The sequence below is a fragment of the Condylura cristata genome, unplaced genomic scaffold, assembly GCF_000260355.1.
Source record: "Condylura cristata isolate star-nosed mole 26May11 unplaced genomic scaffold, ConCri1.0 scaffold00006, whole genome shotgun sequence".
NCBI lineage: Eukaryota > Metazoa > Chordata > Mammalia > Eulipotyphla > Talpidae > Condylura > Condylura cristata.
Window position 1 is genome coordinate 54,791,968 of NW_004567107.1, and position 17,043 is coordinate 54,809,010.

General features: G+C 33.4%; 1 protein-coding gene across 1 annotated transcript in view; it reads left to right on the forward strand.

Annotated features, from left to right (window-relative positions):
* FOCAD (focadhesin) overlaps nucleotides 1–17,043 on the forward strand; it is a 240,939-nt gene that overhangs the window by 104,606 nt on the left and 119,290 nt on the right. The window contains exons 12-15 of the mRNA XM_004677690.2: nucleotides 8,982–9,086; nucleotides 9,482–9,583; nucleotides 10,107–10,237; nucleotides 12,374–12,500. Of these exons, the coding sequence (XP_004677747.1) occupies nucleotides 8,982–9,086; nucleotides 9,482–9,583; nucleotides 10,107–10,237; nucleotides 12,374–12,500 (465 nt within the window). The remainder of the gene's footprint in view (nucleotides 1–8,981; nucleotides 9,087–9,481; nucleotides 9,584–10,106; nucleotides 10,238–12,373; nucleotides 12,501–17,043) is intronic.

A 17,043-nucleotide genomic window follows, 5' to 3' on the forward strand; every position in this document is an offset into this window, starting at 1 on the left:
AGTAAAGCACTTCCTGAAAAAGCCAGGGGAACAGACTCTGCTCTAGAGAAAGGACCAACTCATAGACTGTACCACTCCTCCAGCCAGAAGTAGAAAGGATTTACTCTGGAAAGATTCAGTAGAGTCCCAAGAACAAAAAGAAGCTCCCGGTGGACAAGGGAGGGTGAAATATCATAGTCATGAGTAAATTCAAACAGGTTGAAAGGTGAGAACCGAGACTGAAAATAGTCTGTGAAAGGCCTAGGCAAAGGGACAAAAGGGGGGGGGAGGGGGATGGTACATTTGTGGTAACTGGAGGAATTGGCATTCGTTTTGGGGAGGACATAGGATGACTGGTTGTCTTTCACATGGTAGGGATGAAGATGACCAAAATATTATACACAAAAACTGACACTGGATTGTAGGAACTGGAGGTTTCTTGGGACAAAGTTAAAGTTATCAGACAGTTGCAGTAGAAAATTGACCTAGAATGTGATTAAGAACTCCAGTGATAGACACATTTGCTGGCCTTTGGTACCTAAGCTACATGTAGTTCAACAGTTCTCTATCCCAACAGGCAAAGATAGGCACCTCTGAGTCGAGAAATCTGTGTGTAGTGTAGACCACGGCCACCCAGCTCATAGTATGCAGTCTCAGTTTCTGAGCCTCATGCTTCAGTAGCATTTAACATTGTTGATTACCTAATGGCTTCCATAGGGACTTTCCCATTCGCTAATATGGCGCACCTTATTATGGGTGAACACCGGAAACTTATGCAGACTTCCTGGGACATGTCTACATCTGCAAATTTATTCTGGAATTTCTGGAAGAATTACACTGTCATTGCCCAGTGGTGCTGGAGACCATTGTGTCTCCCAGCACCACTGACCATTCCAGAATTGCTCCATTTTCAGGGGCAGCATGGTGGGCTCTGATCTCACCAGGCCATATTTGGCACACCTGTCACCTTTGGTGATGACTAGGTTGTTGTGGATGGTCTTCTAGTTTAAAGCTTATGCCTCTGTTACTTCCATTGCATCAACTTCAAATTATTTCCAGCAGTACAGGGACAGCAAAGTGCAAAGGACAGTGGCATCTTGCTCCATGGAAGAACAGGGCATAGCCCTGGCCTGAAAGCCTGCCATTTGGTTGTTGCCCTGCTCATAGGCCCAAGTAACATTTTAGTATAGTGGTAACATTTATTTAAGAGATCAGTTTTTCTGTTTCTAACTTAATTTCACCAAGAATACTTTCCTTTGCCAAGTCGTAGGCTTTTAATAATTGTTGACAGAACCAAATAGCAGCCACACTGTTACAAGTACCATTTTGTTGATTAGAATTTGAGCAGATAAAGAAATTAGGGATACTTTATGCATTCTAAAAGCATTTATGAGCTCTGGGAACCAGAGATTCAAAGGTAAAGATGATGTTATCCCCCTGCTTTTAGTAAGGCAAAATGGCAAATATGTGGGTTTTGGAGTTAAATTGCTTTGGTCCAGTTCTAAATCCAGGATGTACTAACTCTATTATCATGGGCAAATTACTTGGTCTTTACAGGCTTTATTTTTGTCATCTGAAGCATGGTGATAATCATGATTTTCTATAAAGTGCTTAGGGGAATATTTATAATAACAGCTCAGTGGATGTTAGCTGTTACTATTAGAGGAGCGTCTCTGGATTAGTTTCTCATGCTGAACTGGAATAAAGCTAGCGTGTATATTAACTAGAAATATGATTGCTGGTAGGGGCCATTATTATTCTATATAACTTTCTTCTCTTGACTTTTTTACTTGACTCTCAAATATCCCATACCGCTTATCTAAAGATAGTTATGATACAAATATAATATGTTTATGGAAAAATAAAATTGTTGGTATTTACGTTTCTTTGATATTACTGAATGTCTGCAGATTTGTTGTAAGTGGAAAAAATGATTAGACTTTTAGCACTTCTATTAGTGGGCTTCTTTCCAGTGTATTACTTATGTAGTAAGCATATACCATAAGCAAAAATGACTTATAACTAAGATGACTAAGATGAGTCAAATCTGAACTAAGAATTCACTTTTGTTCAGATCTAGTTATATAAAACATAAACACAGGTCTGAAAACTTAAAGAAAACCAGATATTGCTTTGAATGTTTTTATCTTCTGTTATATAACCATGTCTTGAATTATTTCTTTTCACTGGTATCTATCTATTTTCTATTTGTGTTGTTACTGTATTTCATTTACAATAATAAATTGGTAGCTATCTCGTACTTAAAACAAAGAGGGATAGTTATAAATGTTAATTATGTATTCTCTTATCTGATAACTAAGATGAATAAAAAGGTAGTACCACTTGTGATTTTCATAATACTCATAATACTCAGAAATATCAGGATATTTCCTGTGTAGCCTCATCTTGGTGACAATGTTACTATTTTTCATGAATCCAGAGTTAAATTTTTATATTCTGTTCTTTATATGATTTACTCTGGGGAGATTGCTAGTTTATGTCTCTCTTACTTGTTTTTCCTATATATTTTCTTCAATTATAGGGGGAAGACTTACAGCATAGCTCTTTTTCCTGCTATACATAGCCTGGAATCTGTGACTGCTTTTTCTCTGCTAAGATAGACTAGAGGGATGAACTGAGACTTGTACTCCCATCCTCATTCTGCCACCAATTAATTTTGTAATCCCTCTGGGCTTCTATGCCATCATTTATAAAATAAAGATGTTTAACTAATGAACTTGACAAAGACTCTTCTGACTCTTAAAAATAATCCCATGATTTCAAAAAAGTGTATGAAAAATACATTAAGTTGAAGTACAACTTCTTATCAAAATATAGTCTATATTATACAGTATTATAAGCAATTTTTCATCTTGCAAGGTTAATGCTCAATGCCCATTTGTTCTTTCCCCCAGTCTCTGGCTACTGATATTCTGGTTTCTTCTAAGATTGGGTACTTTACATACTTACTTTGCCCTTCTGTGACTGGCTTGTTTTACATATCTTCTAAGTTCATATATGTTGTAATATTTGACAGTATTTTCTTCTTTTTTAAGGACTGAGTAGTACTCTATTTTAAAGACAGTCTATGTGCCCCATTTTCTTTAACCAAGCTTTCTTAATCTGTTGTTGAATGTTTAGTTTCCATCTTTTGGCTATCGTGAAAAATACTACAGTGGACTTGTGAATGCAAGATCTTTTTGAAACCCTGATTTCAATTATTTTGAAATATTTTAATATTTTGCAATGTTCTGTGAATGTTTAACACTCTTATTAAAAGCCAACATGTCAAGTTAAATGAGTCAATACCTTTATAGCCTATAAAATAATACAGTAATGTTTGATTAAATAAAAAGATGTGTTTTAGAAAGACCGTTAACAGCAGTTGTGGAATTTGTGTGTGGGTGTGTGTTTGTGAATAAGTTTTAGAAGAGATTAGGGCTTTACTAGGTGGTGCAGAGGGTTAAAGCTCAGCGCTGCAAGTTAGCATGAGAGTTCAATCCCAGCCCAGGAGGTGACCCCCATGGTGCGGCAGACCCCTCCTGACCCACCCGCTGCTCCCCTCAGCAGTACTTTGTCAATCTGCCTGCTCTGCTCCTCACTCAGTCTCTGGTAAATCCTCTCACTACTCCTATACCTCTGGCTTGTACCCCAGTTCTGTATGCATAAATAAATAAATCTTTAAAAAAATAAAAGAGATTACTTTCTTAATTTCCCTTTTTGATTGTTAGTGTATAAAGCACAACTGCCTTTTGTATGCTCATGTTGTGTCCTTCAACTTTCCATAATTAATCTATTATTTTATTAAACTATTTTGTGTATGCAATCTTTAGAGTTTTCTACACATTAGATCATCTTGTTTCTTTCTCTTTGATTTTCATGGCCTTTATTTTTTTTTTTCTTGCCTGATTGCTTTACCTAGGACTTTTGAATACTGTGCTGAACAGAAATGGCAAGAATGGGTACCCTTGTTTTGTTCCTGATCTTAGAGGGAAAGCTTTCAGATTTTTATTGTGAATGTGAGATTAACTATGGGTTTTTCCTATATAGCCTTTATTGTATTGAGGTAATTGCCTCCCATCCTTAGTTTAGTCTATGTTTTTAATCCTGAAAAGAGTGTTGAATTTTGTCAAAATGTTTTTCTGCTTCTATTGGGATGATCATGGGATTTCTCCCCTTTATTCTGTTAATGCAATTTATTACATAAATTGAATTTTGTATGTTGAGCCTTGCATCCCTGGGGTAAATCCTATTTAGTCATGGTGTATGATCCTTTTAAAATGCTGTTGAAATTCTGTTAGTACTTTTGTGTAGTTGTATATCTGTCTTCATTAGGAAATTAACTCTACTGTAGTCTTTTCTTGTGGTGTCTTTGATTATAGTCTGGTCTCATAAGTTTGGAAACATTTTTGTCTTTTCAGTTTGTGTGGAAGAGTTTAAGGATTATTATTTCTTTTAATGTTTGTTAGTGTTCACCTGTGAAGCCATCTTGTCTGGAGGTTTTCTATGTAGGGAGAGTTTTGATTGATGATTCAACATTATTTACTTGTCTGTAAAGATTTTCTATTTTTTCATAATTCAGTTGTGGTAAGTTCTTTATTTTTAGGAACTTATTCTTCTGGGCTACTCCATTTGTTCCAATGTAATTGTTTATATTTGTCCTATAATCCTATTTATTTCTGGGGCAGCAGTGTTAATGTTTTCTCTTTTAATTCTGGTTAAATTTATTTGAATCTTTTTTTTTTCATAGTCTAGCTAAAGGTAGGAGGTAGGTTGTTAGTTTTGTATATCTCTTAAAATATCAACTCCTTTTAAACTAATTATTTTCCTATTCTGTATTTCATTTATTTCTACTTCCTTACCCCTCTTTTTTCTGCTTTTTCTCTTCTTTGTAGTATCATTTTATGTTTTTGAGATTTTTTCTTTTTTAATGTAGTTGAAATGTAATTTTCTTTTAAAATTGCTCTTTTAATGTGTTACTCTCCATATACTTCTCTTTAAATTGGCTTTGCTTCATTCCATAAATTTTGTTATGTTTCATTTTTACTTGTTAGTCCCAAAATGTTTTCTGATTTCCTCTTTAGTTTCTTTGATCCATTGATTACTCAAGTGCAGTATTGATTTTCCACATACTTGTGAATTTTTCTGTCTTCTTATTATACCATTGTGCTCAGAAAAGATACACTTGTATTTCAGTCTTCTTAAATTTGTTAAAAATTATTTTGTGGCCCTCCCTGGTGGCGCATTGGGTTAAAGCGCAGCACTAAGAAGCTTAAGCCACTTCCACATGAGTTTGATCCCCACCTGCCCCGGAGGTGACCACATGGTGTGGCAGACCTCTCCTGACCCGCCCGCTGCTCCCCTCAGCAGTGTACTTCGTTGATCTGCCTGTTCTGCTCCCCACTCTGTCTCTGGTGAATCCTCTCACTCTCCGCATCTCTGACCTGTACCCCAGTTCTGTATGAATAAATAAATCTTTTTTTAAAAAAAAAAAAAACCTTGCCTCAAAAAAAAAAAAAATATTTTGTGACCTAACATGTGAGATATCCTGAAGAGTGTTCTAGGTATGGTTGAGAAGAATTTGATTTCTGTTTTTGTTGAGTGGAATGTTCTGTGTATGACTGTTAATGCTAGCTTATTTTTCAACATAAGGTAAATTCAGAGTACCATTCCATTTTCTGCCTCCAGTGAGTAGAAGTCTTAAAATGACATCTTCACTAGATCCCTGAGTACTCATGTTATTAAGAAAATACCAACCCATACTTAAGATTATACAAAAAAAAATTTCCACACATACATGTCTATATTTGTGTTTTTCTAATGAGATAATGTTCATTAACTTCATTGACTTAATTTCAAGGATTTAATTTGCAGTATCGTAGTCTCAAGACTCTTTGAAGTCTAAGAATACTTACTGTGAATGTTTTACAGTTTGCATTTCCATTTTTGAACTTGACAGAGAAAATAAACACCACACATACATTTTTATGTCCATAACATAATGAACTTTTCTTTTCTAGCAATATAAATTTAGGCATACAACTAAATATACTAACATATAAATTAAGTGTACTGACTGACTTATTCAGAACTAATAATCTGTCATAGTATCTTGGTGAAAATTTTCCCAGGAAGGGCACTGGATTTAGATCTATGGATTGCAGTCCAAGATAACCTTTCGTATTCAATTAAAATGGAGAATAAGAAATCAATTGAAAACTTGCCCCTTTTTTTGCTTATGGTGAGGATGATAAAACTTCTGTTCCAATAGAATCCCAGAACTTGTTTAAAAAAATTGTAAATTCTGATGTGGTGTTGTCTGTGGTCCTTACAGGTATAGTTCTAAATGCTGCTGTGGTATGTCATGATCAAATGTATTATTGATTTCATGGTTGGCTGTCACTGTTCTGTTGGAAGAGTTAAGAAAATTTCTTTCTTTCTTGAAATTAAAAGTTTGAGCCTAGAAGGGAAATCTTTCTTAGATTATAGCAGATAGGTGTATTTACCAAGTTCTGGACAATAAATATAAAATGCAGTACAAGAAATATAACATTTTTTGGTACTGTATTGTGTGTCATCAAATAAAATTCCATACTCATAGTAGACATTCACTTGATTTTGAATTGAACTTGTTAAAATCAGCTATATTAAAAAATAATTCCTGTCATTTAATTCATCCAAAGTATAAAATGCCATGACTTAGTACATTTAGAATATATTCAGAATATTCAGGACATTTATGAATAGTACAGATGTGTTGAGGATATTATCAGTTCAAAAAGAAACCTTTATCTATAAATAGTTTCTTCCCAATTATTTCCTTTATGCCTCTTCAATTTTAACAATTATTTTCTCTCTCAATAGTTTTGCTTATTTTTGATATTATGGCATCTCATAATATGTGACTGGATTCTTTCACTTTGCATGTTTTCAAAGTCTGTCCATATTGATTATTTTCCTTTCTATGTCTGAATAATACTCTATTATATAACTATATTAAATTTTACTTATCCACTCACCAGATGATGGACATTTGTATTTTCCACTGTTTGGTTATTATGATTCATCCTACTATGAACATTCATATACATCTTTTTTTTCTGTGTATCTACTCTCATTTACTTTAGGTAACCTACAATTAAAATTGCCAGACCATGTATTAATTTGTTTAATTATTTGGGTAACTGCCAGAATATTTTCAAGAGAGGCTGCAGTATTTTACACTTCTACAAGCACTGTATGATGATCTTAGTTTTTCCACATTTTTATCAGCGCTTGTTATTGTTTGACATCTTGATTACCCAATAGCTGTACTATTGGATATGGAAAGTATATCGTTCTTATTTTGATATGCCTTTATGTAATGAGCAATGGTAGTTGAGCATCTTTTCATTTCTTAATTGGCCATTTGTCTTCTTTGGAGAAAATCTGTTCAGACCTTTTACCCAATTAAAATTGAGTTATATGACTTCTTATTAATGAGTTTTAATAGTTCTTTCTATATTCTGGATAAAATCTCTTCATTTCTAAATATATTCCCAATTCTGTGATTTTTCTTTTTATTTTCTTTATGGTGTCCTTTGAAATACACATTTTGAATTTGTTGTTTCTTTTTTCTTCTGTTGCCAATCTTTTGGTGTCATATCTAAGAATTCTTTACCTAATTCAAGGTCACAAAGATCTGCTCCTACATATTTTTTAGGAGCTTTATAACAACACATGCTTATATTTTGAGCTAAAATCCACTTAAAGTTATTTTCTCTTATGCTGTGAGGATGGGGTTCAATTTCACTTTTTTTTTTTTTGTATGTGAATATCCAGTTATTGAAATATGGCACTATTTTTCAATGAGTCTCTTCATTCTCCAGTGTACTTTCTTGGCATTTTTATCAAAAGCAACAGAACACAAGTGTAAAATTTACTTCTGGATTCTGGTTTCTATTTCATTTGTCTATATTTCTAGCCTTATGCCAGTACCACACTGTTTTGATTACTATAGCTTTGTAGTAATAGTTAAACTTGTAAAGTTTTCATCTTTAAACCTTTTTCTTTTTTATAATAATGAAAATGAACTTTATTTGAGAAGATATTACTATCTTATTTAATAAGAAATCAACAATAAAATAGGGCAGAATGGATAATAATGTCGCTAAAAGCATGAATGTCATTAACAGTAGTAATAAAAGTAAAACTAAGCTGCATGACTGTGGTTAAGGCAGATAAATACTGCAAATCTTACTTTCTCTCTGAAGTGATTAACATTAAATTTAACATGTTATGGTCCACAAAAATTCCTGCATTAAAGAAATCTGATTTAGAGTCATCTTCCCCGGCCTCCCCCCCCACCCCCCATTTTCAATTGCTTTGGCTATTCTGGATTCCTTGGTTTTCCATATGAATTTTAGGATTGGCTTCTCAATTTTGACAAAATAGACCACTAGAATTTTGATAGAAAGTGTGTTGTATCTGTGTATCTATGTGAAAATTGTCATCTTCTGATCTGTTAATGAATTGCTTTTCTTGATTACTTTTAATTTTCCAGAGGGATTTAAATGGGACTTATAAGGAAATCTTTGCTATTAGACCCCTATACCTCTAACAGTACAACTGATTTTAATGATTTAATATTGTAATTGTGTAATTGAATATTTCATTATGTGGAGTTATCATTCATTTATCTTAAGTGTTAGCTGCTCACTAGAACTGTAAACTTCTTTGGAATAGGATGTATCTTAACTGCTTTTGTCTTGCTGATAATTAATTTATAACAGTTTAATAAAAAGTTTTAATTGCATATTGGCAGATAATTATAAGAAACAATATTAGTGATACTGTTTATGGTAGGGAAATTGCCATTAGCAATAATTGGATGACACTTTCTAAGTCTTTTAGTTCATTTATATTCATATAATTCCTTTGAAGAAAAGTAAAATAATGATTGCTTTATAGATAGATTTCTTATAGAACAAAACATAGTTAATTTTTCTCTAAATTGATTTTAGGTGCCAAATCTGATTCCAGTTTTGATGTTCAAATTGGGAAGACCACTGGAACCAGTATTATACAATGATATCTTGTATACTTTACCTACACTTGGTGTTCACAAGGTTTGTATGTAAACCAATTTATGTGGCACAATCAAGACTAATACATTGAATTTAATTTGGCAACATCTGAAATTTTGAACCCTTAATTTTGCCATGATCACTACTTCTAATTTGGCAACACTAGTATTTATTTTAAGAATTAATTCTTTTAAATAATTTATCAGCCAAGTTTTCCCATGGACTGTTTCTCAGATTGTATTCTTATGAGTACAATCTTTAGAATTGCTTCCTAGTTCCTCTAAAAACTGTCCCACCATTCAAGAAAAGGTGTAATACTGTAGTAAGCTTCCATTTCAGTCTTAACTTTATAATATGGAGTTTTAAAATGCTTTTGGCAACCTCAGAATTATCCACATTTATATTTATGAAAGTAAAGTTTCTTTGATATTTGCTAGGTGTGCATAGGACAAATTCTACGAGTAATCCAACTTCTTGGCACCACTCCTCAATTAAGAGCTGTCACTTTGCGCTTGTTGACATCTTTGTGGGAGAAGCAGGTAGGTTCATACCTATGTGAATATTGAACATGTTTCTTCCACTAGAGAAAATAATTCTGGCATTATGCGTGACTGTGCTTTAATATAGTAATATTAGTGAGTAGCATCAATGATTGCATTGAGAAATTTTGATTTATTGTGATGCTTTTGATCTGTTATGCAGTCAGTTGTGATTGACTCTGAGAGAAATTGAGAATAGAACTTAATCTTATTTCCTTAAATTTGAATTTTATTTTTCCATTTGCATGGAAAAAGTAATAGAAATATGATTTTAAGTGATTAGAGCTTTTGTAATTATGGTGAGATTTAGCCACTTTTTTCTTGTTTTACGAAATGAACAGTACATTGGTCTGTAAGAAAATCCCAAGCAATCACAACATCATTCTTCCTTGCTGATTAGAAGAAATACATTATAATTTGTAATGCAAATGCAAGATTTGGGAGTGAAAATACTGGATAAAAGAGGATAATGATTATTCAACTCAAGTTGGGAAATTACCTTTTTGTGAAATTGCCTTCATAGGATCGTGTCTATCCTGAACTGCAGCGTTTCATGGCCCTGTCTGATGTGCCTTCTCTGTCTGTGGGCAAGGAGGTCCAGTGGGAAAAAGTGATCGCTAAAGCAGCATCAATCAGAGACATATGTAAACAAAGGTAAGATTGTCCTTAGCCCTTGGATATGGGTATGTCCACTGGTATGTTATTTTGCTTTTATCTTTCTGACTGCCATCAAGGAGCTAGGAAAGGTAGGCAGAGGGTGATGCTTGAGTAAGAATAAATTAATATTCAACGCAAGTTTTCTGATTGTAAAATTTAGTAATATTGGGCATTGACTTTGGAAGCAATCTTGCCTTTTCATTTTATGCTTGGTCTTATATCTAAGTATATGATACTTCTATCCTTTCCTGAATAATTATTGAATATTGTAATTAAACATGTAATGCTTTCTTTTTTTCTTTTTCTCTCTCTCTCTCTCTCCCTCCCTCCCTCCTTCCCTTCCTCCATCCCTCCCTTCTTTCTTCCTTCCATCCTTCCTAAGCAGTTGGCTATAGTTGAACTGTTCTGTCTTATATTCTTCTTATGTTATATCTGATTTTAGGGAAGAGTTTTGGTGGTGAGGCCTTTATTGTGATTCATTGCTTGAGTTTATTTTTAAGAATTATTGCAAGGAAGGATATGATCTTGAATTCCATAGTATGCTGTAGGGTTTAGGAAGACTGAAGAAATTAGGGAGATGACTCTCCTGCTCTAGGAGAATTACCTACTTACTAATTGTGAATTAGTAAGTAGGTAAAATGATAAGACTGAAATAACATTAGACAAAGCTCTTTCTTGACAGATTTTTTTTTTTTCTTGAATTGGGAAAGGTCAAAATGTTTAGGGAGGACATAGATTTCTTACTTTTGAAAATAACACTGTGAATGCTTCTTCATGACATTATGCAATGACTGGGTTTATCCAGCTGCTGATAGTGTAGATGATTCCTGTTTCAAATAAAACCTTGGGTCAGAATATACCTAATCCTCAGCAATTCTCTCTTTTCTAAGCTTCAAGCTTTTGGCAACACAAAAAAAAATGATCTTTTTCTAAAAATTAACACGTGTAATATAGGACCTGGAAATTTGGATTCTTTTGAAGTATTGACATACAAATTATTTTAGGAGGAAGGATTTTCTGGTATTTTAACTTTGCATACTTAAACCTGAGGCTCAAGAGAGGTTAACTGTCAGGCAGGACAAGAGTCTGTTGATGAGTTATTCAGAGCTGATTTTAGTTACCACCTGCAGATCACTCCTTTGGAAAATAATTTATGTTCCTGGATAGTAAAGCAATAGAATCTTGCCAGAAAGGCTCAGCATTTGATAACTTGTTAATTAAAAGGCAGGTATTATATCACTGAGGGATTATAAGGAGTTCAAGGAATGGATCTGAGAATTTCTTATGAAGTTAGTAGTATGGAATAGAGAACAGAGTAAGGTGGGTGAGTAAATCCAGCACAGTGCCTGACACGAGATAGGTGCTCAGTCAGATATAATTCACATTACTATTGTTTTTATTATCATCATCATCATGGTTTAACCACCCTAGTATCACTACTATAATAAATCAATTTCTGATCTCATATCCCTGTTTTATAGTCAATATCTGATACCAAAGCAACCGCCAGGCAGGAATAACTCCATCTTTACTGATAATCTCAATAAGGCAAGTCATTTCTTTTCACCATTATCATGTTCTTGACGTTTTGCCAATTCAGACATAAGGCTTTATAGTTTAGGGGGAATAAAATTTAACACAGGTGTCTTCTTTTCATAGTATTTTTGTTTAAAAATGAGCATTAAGCCATGGAAGAAATGATTATGCAGTTCTTTGAAGAAAAACCTATGTTGGTCAAATATTAGACACAGGGTAAAGCAAAGCATTAGTGCTTTGTGTTCAAGCAGAAGTCCTGGGAGTGGTAATAGAAGTGTTTAGCTGTTCCCTTGTCTCTAGACCGTCATTTTTTTAAACCTGTATCCTTTTTTTTTTTTTTCATTTTAAAACAATGTTTACTTCCCTCCTCCTCCAGTTCACCCACACATCATCCCAGATCCCATATTCCTGCCTCACTCCTCAGACCCTCTCCCTCCCCCTCCTCTGAAGGAACTCTGGTTTATAATTGTCTGTTGGTTTTTGTTTTGTTGTGTTGTGTTTTTTATTGTAATAACAATACAATTGTTTCCCTATGTTTTATTTGGTTCTCTTATATTCCTCCTATAAGTGAAACCATTCAACTGTCATTTCTTGTAGGCCATACCAGCATGGTGCGGATATGTTGGCAGCTATTTCCCAGGTGTTGAATGAATGCACCAAGCCTGATCAAGCTACTCCAGCAGCCTTGGTGTTACAAGGCCTTCATGCACTCTGCCAAGCAGAGGTAAGCTGTTTTGAATTGATATGGATCATTCTGAAGAAAAGAGATTATAATGAATAGTAGTTACAGAGATGTAAGATTTGATTCAAGTAACTGGAAATGTGGCTGTTATTTCCAGGGTTTTTTGTTTGAAACAATCAAGCAAAACTTTCTACTGTATAGATTCTTTCAGAAGGGAGTTTTAAAACATCTGGTCATGCAGACATTCTCCTGAGGTGAAAGAAGACCAGACTTCAGTTGTTTCTTTGTTCTTACTCATTTTGTAAATATCAAAGTGAATGTTATGCATAAGAGAACTTGAGTGTTTTTGTTGCTTAGTTTTACGATGAGAGAGCCTTAGAAGTGATGAAGTAAGAGATGGGCATGGATCAGTAAAAATTGTTGGCTTGAAGATTGGCAAAGGATCATTTCTTTCCTAGTGATCAGATTGGGTAGGATGGATGGGTTGATGTTAGATTTGAACTCTTTATAAAAAAGTTTTCTGAACATTAAACTACTACCAAAATTGCAACAGAGCAGAGAGAATCTACTGTTTTGGAGATGTGTGTTTGTTAAATCAAATATCATCCTTTGGTGTAACCTAAGTCTTTGATACAGCTACACAACTATATTTTGTTTTGCTTTTTTTACTCTGTAAGACTAAATAGAATCCTTTTATGTTAGTTTCTGGCTAATTGTAATTGATATGATAATAATGAATGCAATGATATAAAAATAGAAGTAATGACTGTATTAAGTGTGTTTATGTCCCTGTGCTAAGCACTTTTCATTTATATTTCTCAACAACTCTGCAATATAGGGATTATAAAACTATTTTACAGGCCAAGAAAATAGACCTCAAAGGTATGATTAGATATTGCTCAGGATTTTGGTTTGAGAATAAAGTGATGTTTTTATATTGTTTTGGTAAGCATTTTAGTGACTGAAATAGGGAAGTGTTATTTTAATAATCATATTTCCTTAATATTTTGAACCTTATTTTAAAATGTTTTTATCAGATACTTTGAGGAAAGAAAGAATTCTATACTTTTACCTCTGAAAGTTGCCTACTGTTACCATTTGGGATCTTTTCTTTTCATTCTGGTGTTTTTTTAAACAGAAACCTAGCTGCTTTTAAAATTAACTTTTTCCCCTTAACAATTACTGATTTTACCTTATTGTGTCTGTAATTCCATTGTGGCCTCACCTACTCATTTTCTGCTGTTACTAAAAATCTGTATGTCTGTAGATACTTATTAACTTATAAGAAATGAGTGGATTGTGTGGTACGTAGAGAAATATCACATTTCTATAAGGTATCATTGACTGTGGCTAGTCCTGGGGATATGATAGGTGTTGTCTCATATGGTAGAAAACATCTTTATTTTTAGGCAATGATGGGACTGTATCTGATACATACCAGTTATTAGCTGTATATGTCACTGACGTCCTTAACCTCTCTAAATTTCTGTTTCTTTAAACGAGAAAGTGAGATTACACAAGGCCTAACCTAATGGCTGCCCACACAACATTAAACTTGTTCCTGAAAAATTGGTACATAATTGGATATATAGTCAAAGCCATTAAGGAAGTTCTAAGTTTTTTTCTTTTCCCTAAACCTCACATAATATGTGATACTAACTAAATTTCTGCCTCCAAAGGCTATCCTTTCACTCCATTGCAGAAACTATCGGTATTTCTTTATAGAGTTAAAGAGCATAATTTAGGATTGTTGAATAGTCCTAGATCCATTCTCTGAAATCAAGCCACTACCCATAAAGATTATTTTGAGCCCACAATTACATTGTAGTGCTCTGTGAATCCATTTGGGCTGCTGTAACAAAAATAACATAAACTTATGGCTTATAAACAACATTTGTTTCTCAGAGTTCTGGAAACTAGGAAGTCCATCACCAATGTTCTGTCAGTTGAGGGCCCAGTTCCTAGTTTATACATGGCCATCTTCCTTATAGCCATCTTCTCACTGTAAGTTCACACAGCAGAAGGTGCACAATAGCACTTTGTGTGGACACTAATTTCACTCATGAAAGCTTTAGTCTCATGACCTAATCACCTCCCAAACCTCCACCTCCTTAGACAATTACCTTGGTGGTTAGGGTTTCAACATAAAAATTTTGGGTAAGAGGGTACCAACATTCATCCTCCAGCAAGGACCTTGCTTGCATTTTACTGATCTCTAAAGGAACAGAAACATCATTTCTAGGTATTTTACTTTAACAAAGCCCAAATCTTACTTCAGTTCCTCAATACCAACTCTTGTATTTGGTTTAAAGTATTTATCCTATCCTTTTTCTCTTCTTTAACCCCCTTTCTCTTTCAAAATATGAAATCCAAATCCTTTATAATATTTTAACCAGCATCCACTTTTGAGAAACTTTAAGTGAAATATTACAGTGAAATAAGAATTCACTATTTTCTCTTTCCAGCAAATAGCTGCTAACTCCTTTAAATCCTCTCTGTAATAAATGGACATTAGTAAGTCATAAAGCAATACCAACAACTTCATTTTATTATAAGAAATGCTTATTACCTAATTCCTTGTTTTTCATCTCTCTTTCTTTCTTGTCTAGAAACTCATTATTTAATTGATGCTTACTAGAGATGAATATGTAATTTATAATGTTTTCCTTATATACATTGCTGTTGTCTTAAGTTGTGGAATTTGTTAAAGCTGAATTACATCACTATTAATTTTGGTAGTAAAAATATCCCATTTTTATGTTCGGTAATGAATAGCTTTATGTTCATCTAAATAAATAGAAATAATTTACTCTCCTTTGATGAGCTTTGATGGTAGTAATACATCTTTCCATTTCATTTAAGTCTTTCCAAGGCTTTTTGTGTCTGTGTTCATCATTTGTGAAACTACTGTTGTTATGTCCTGTGATGTGTGTAAAAGTTGTAAAATAGTCTCGATTCAGCATCCCTTGCCAGGCTACATTTACTAATTCTAGGCTAATATTTTGTTTTTTGCCAGCATTCTATCCACAGAAGCCAGCACACATTCTATGAGGCCATTTATTCTTCTTCTAATTGATATCATGTGTGAAGCATTGATGACTGCCAAGAGCTTCAAGAATGAAAATATTCAGCATAGTTATAAATCTGTTACCCAGCAGCATTTGGTAGTGATTTGTTTATCCATTGCTTTTTAGATCCTTGACTATAATATATAGTTAAGAATAAAGAAAGACAGCCTAAAACAATGACACTTTAGAGTCAGTAAGGAGAATAAGGTTGAATAACCCTATCTTTAAATAAATGCCTCCAAAGTTGGAAAGTAATTCAAATCTAGATTTTACTGGATTTACCTATCCTTTATATTGTAAAAAAGCTATTTTGCTTAAGGTTGACAGTGAACTTTTCAGTGTTGCAAGTAACAATCCACGAACTCTTTTGTCCTTGGTAGAGTCACATTATGCTTACAATTACTGCTGCTTAATAATTTACCATGGTCTCAATGAGAGATTGAAAGGGTGGATGCCATTTCAGTGAAGTGAGAAATAAGATAATAAATATAATGATTGTAGTATTTGTGTTTTCCTGTGGTAAGCACTACATACTAAAACCATTCAATCTATTATTTAATTCTTATTCCTGCCCCTCCCCCCATCTTGGAGGGGGAAAAAAACCCTTCTGTATAATAAGAACTGTTTTTCTTCTGGAACACGGAATTAAATAATTGCTCAAGATCATACAGATAGAATGTGCTAGAACAAGATTCAATATCTATGTCTTAATTGTATTTTTTAATGCCGTTTTATTGAGATATAATTTATATACTATTACTGTGCATTCTTTCGTGCATGCTGGTCATGTTTATGTTCAGCTGATTACATCATATTGGAGAAATCTCTTTGCAAGCATGATATTTGGACTGTTAATTCCATAATTCTCCATTTCCTCTATGATTGCTTAGTGCACACATAAGATTTCACCTTTTTTTATTCTTTACATAAAGACACTGGATAAAAAAAATTTGAGCTAATTAATTTTCACTTATTACCTATTATATGTTAGATTTTATATTTTAAAGACTTGTTGAAATGTTTTCATCTTATTTTTAAAAGTGATTATTTTTATAGTATCAATTTACTTTAGATAATGAAAAAAACAAATATCTTATCAACCTCTCATAAAACTATTTTTGTTTTTCCAGATTCCTTCCCATTGTATTTTTCCTAACACATAAACAAATTAAAGCTTTCATTTCTCTATTCACTTTGCACTTAGCTAAAAAAAAATTAATTAATTTTGCTTCATATTTTAATAGCTTGATTTCTTTCCATTGAGTGTAAATGTCATGAGCAATCATCATTTTTGAGTGGACATTTCTTTGTGTATGAATTTCTGGAACAGACAAAATTAACGTATATAAATAGAAGTCAGAATAGTGGTTAAGTTGGAGTGGGTAAAAGGGAGATCATCTAGAAAGTGACATGAGTAGAATTTCTGGATTGTGGTCTGTATCTGCATCATACAGTAGCTGTTAGCCACATGTAGCTAGCACACACCTGAACTATATTCAAGTTATGATGTATTCATA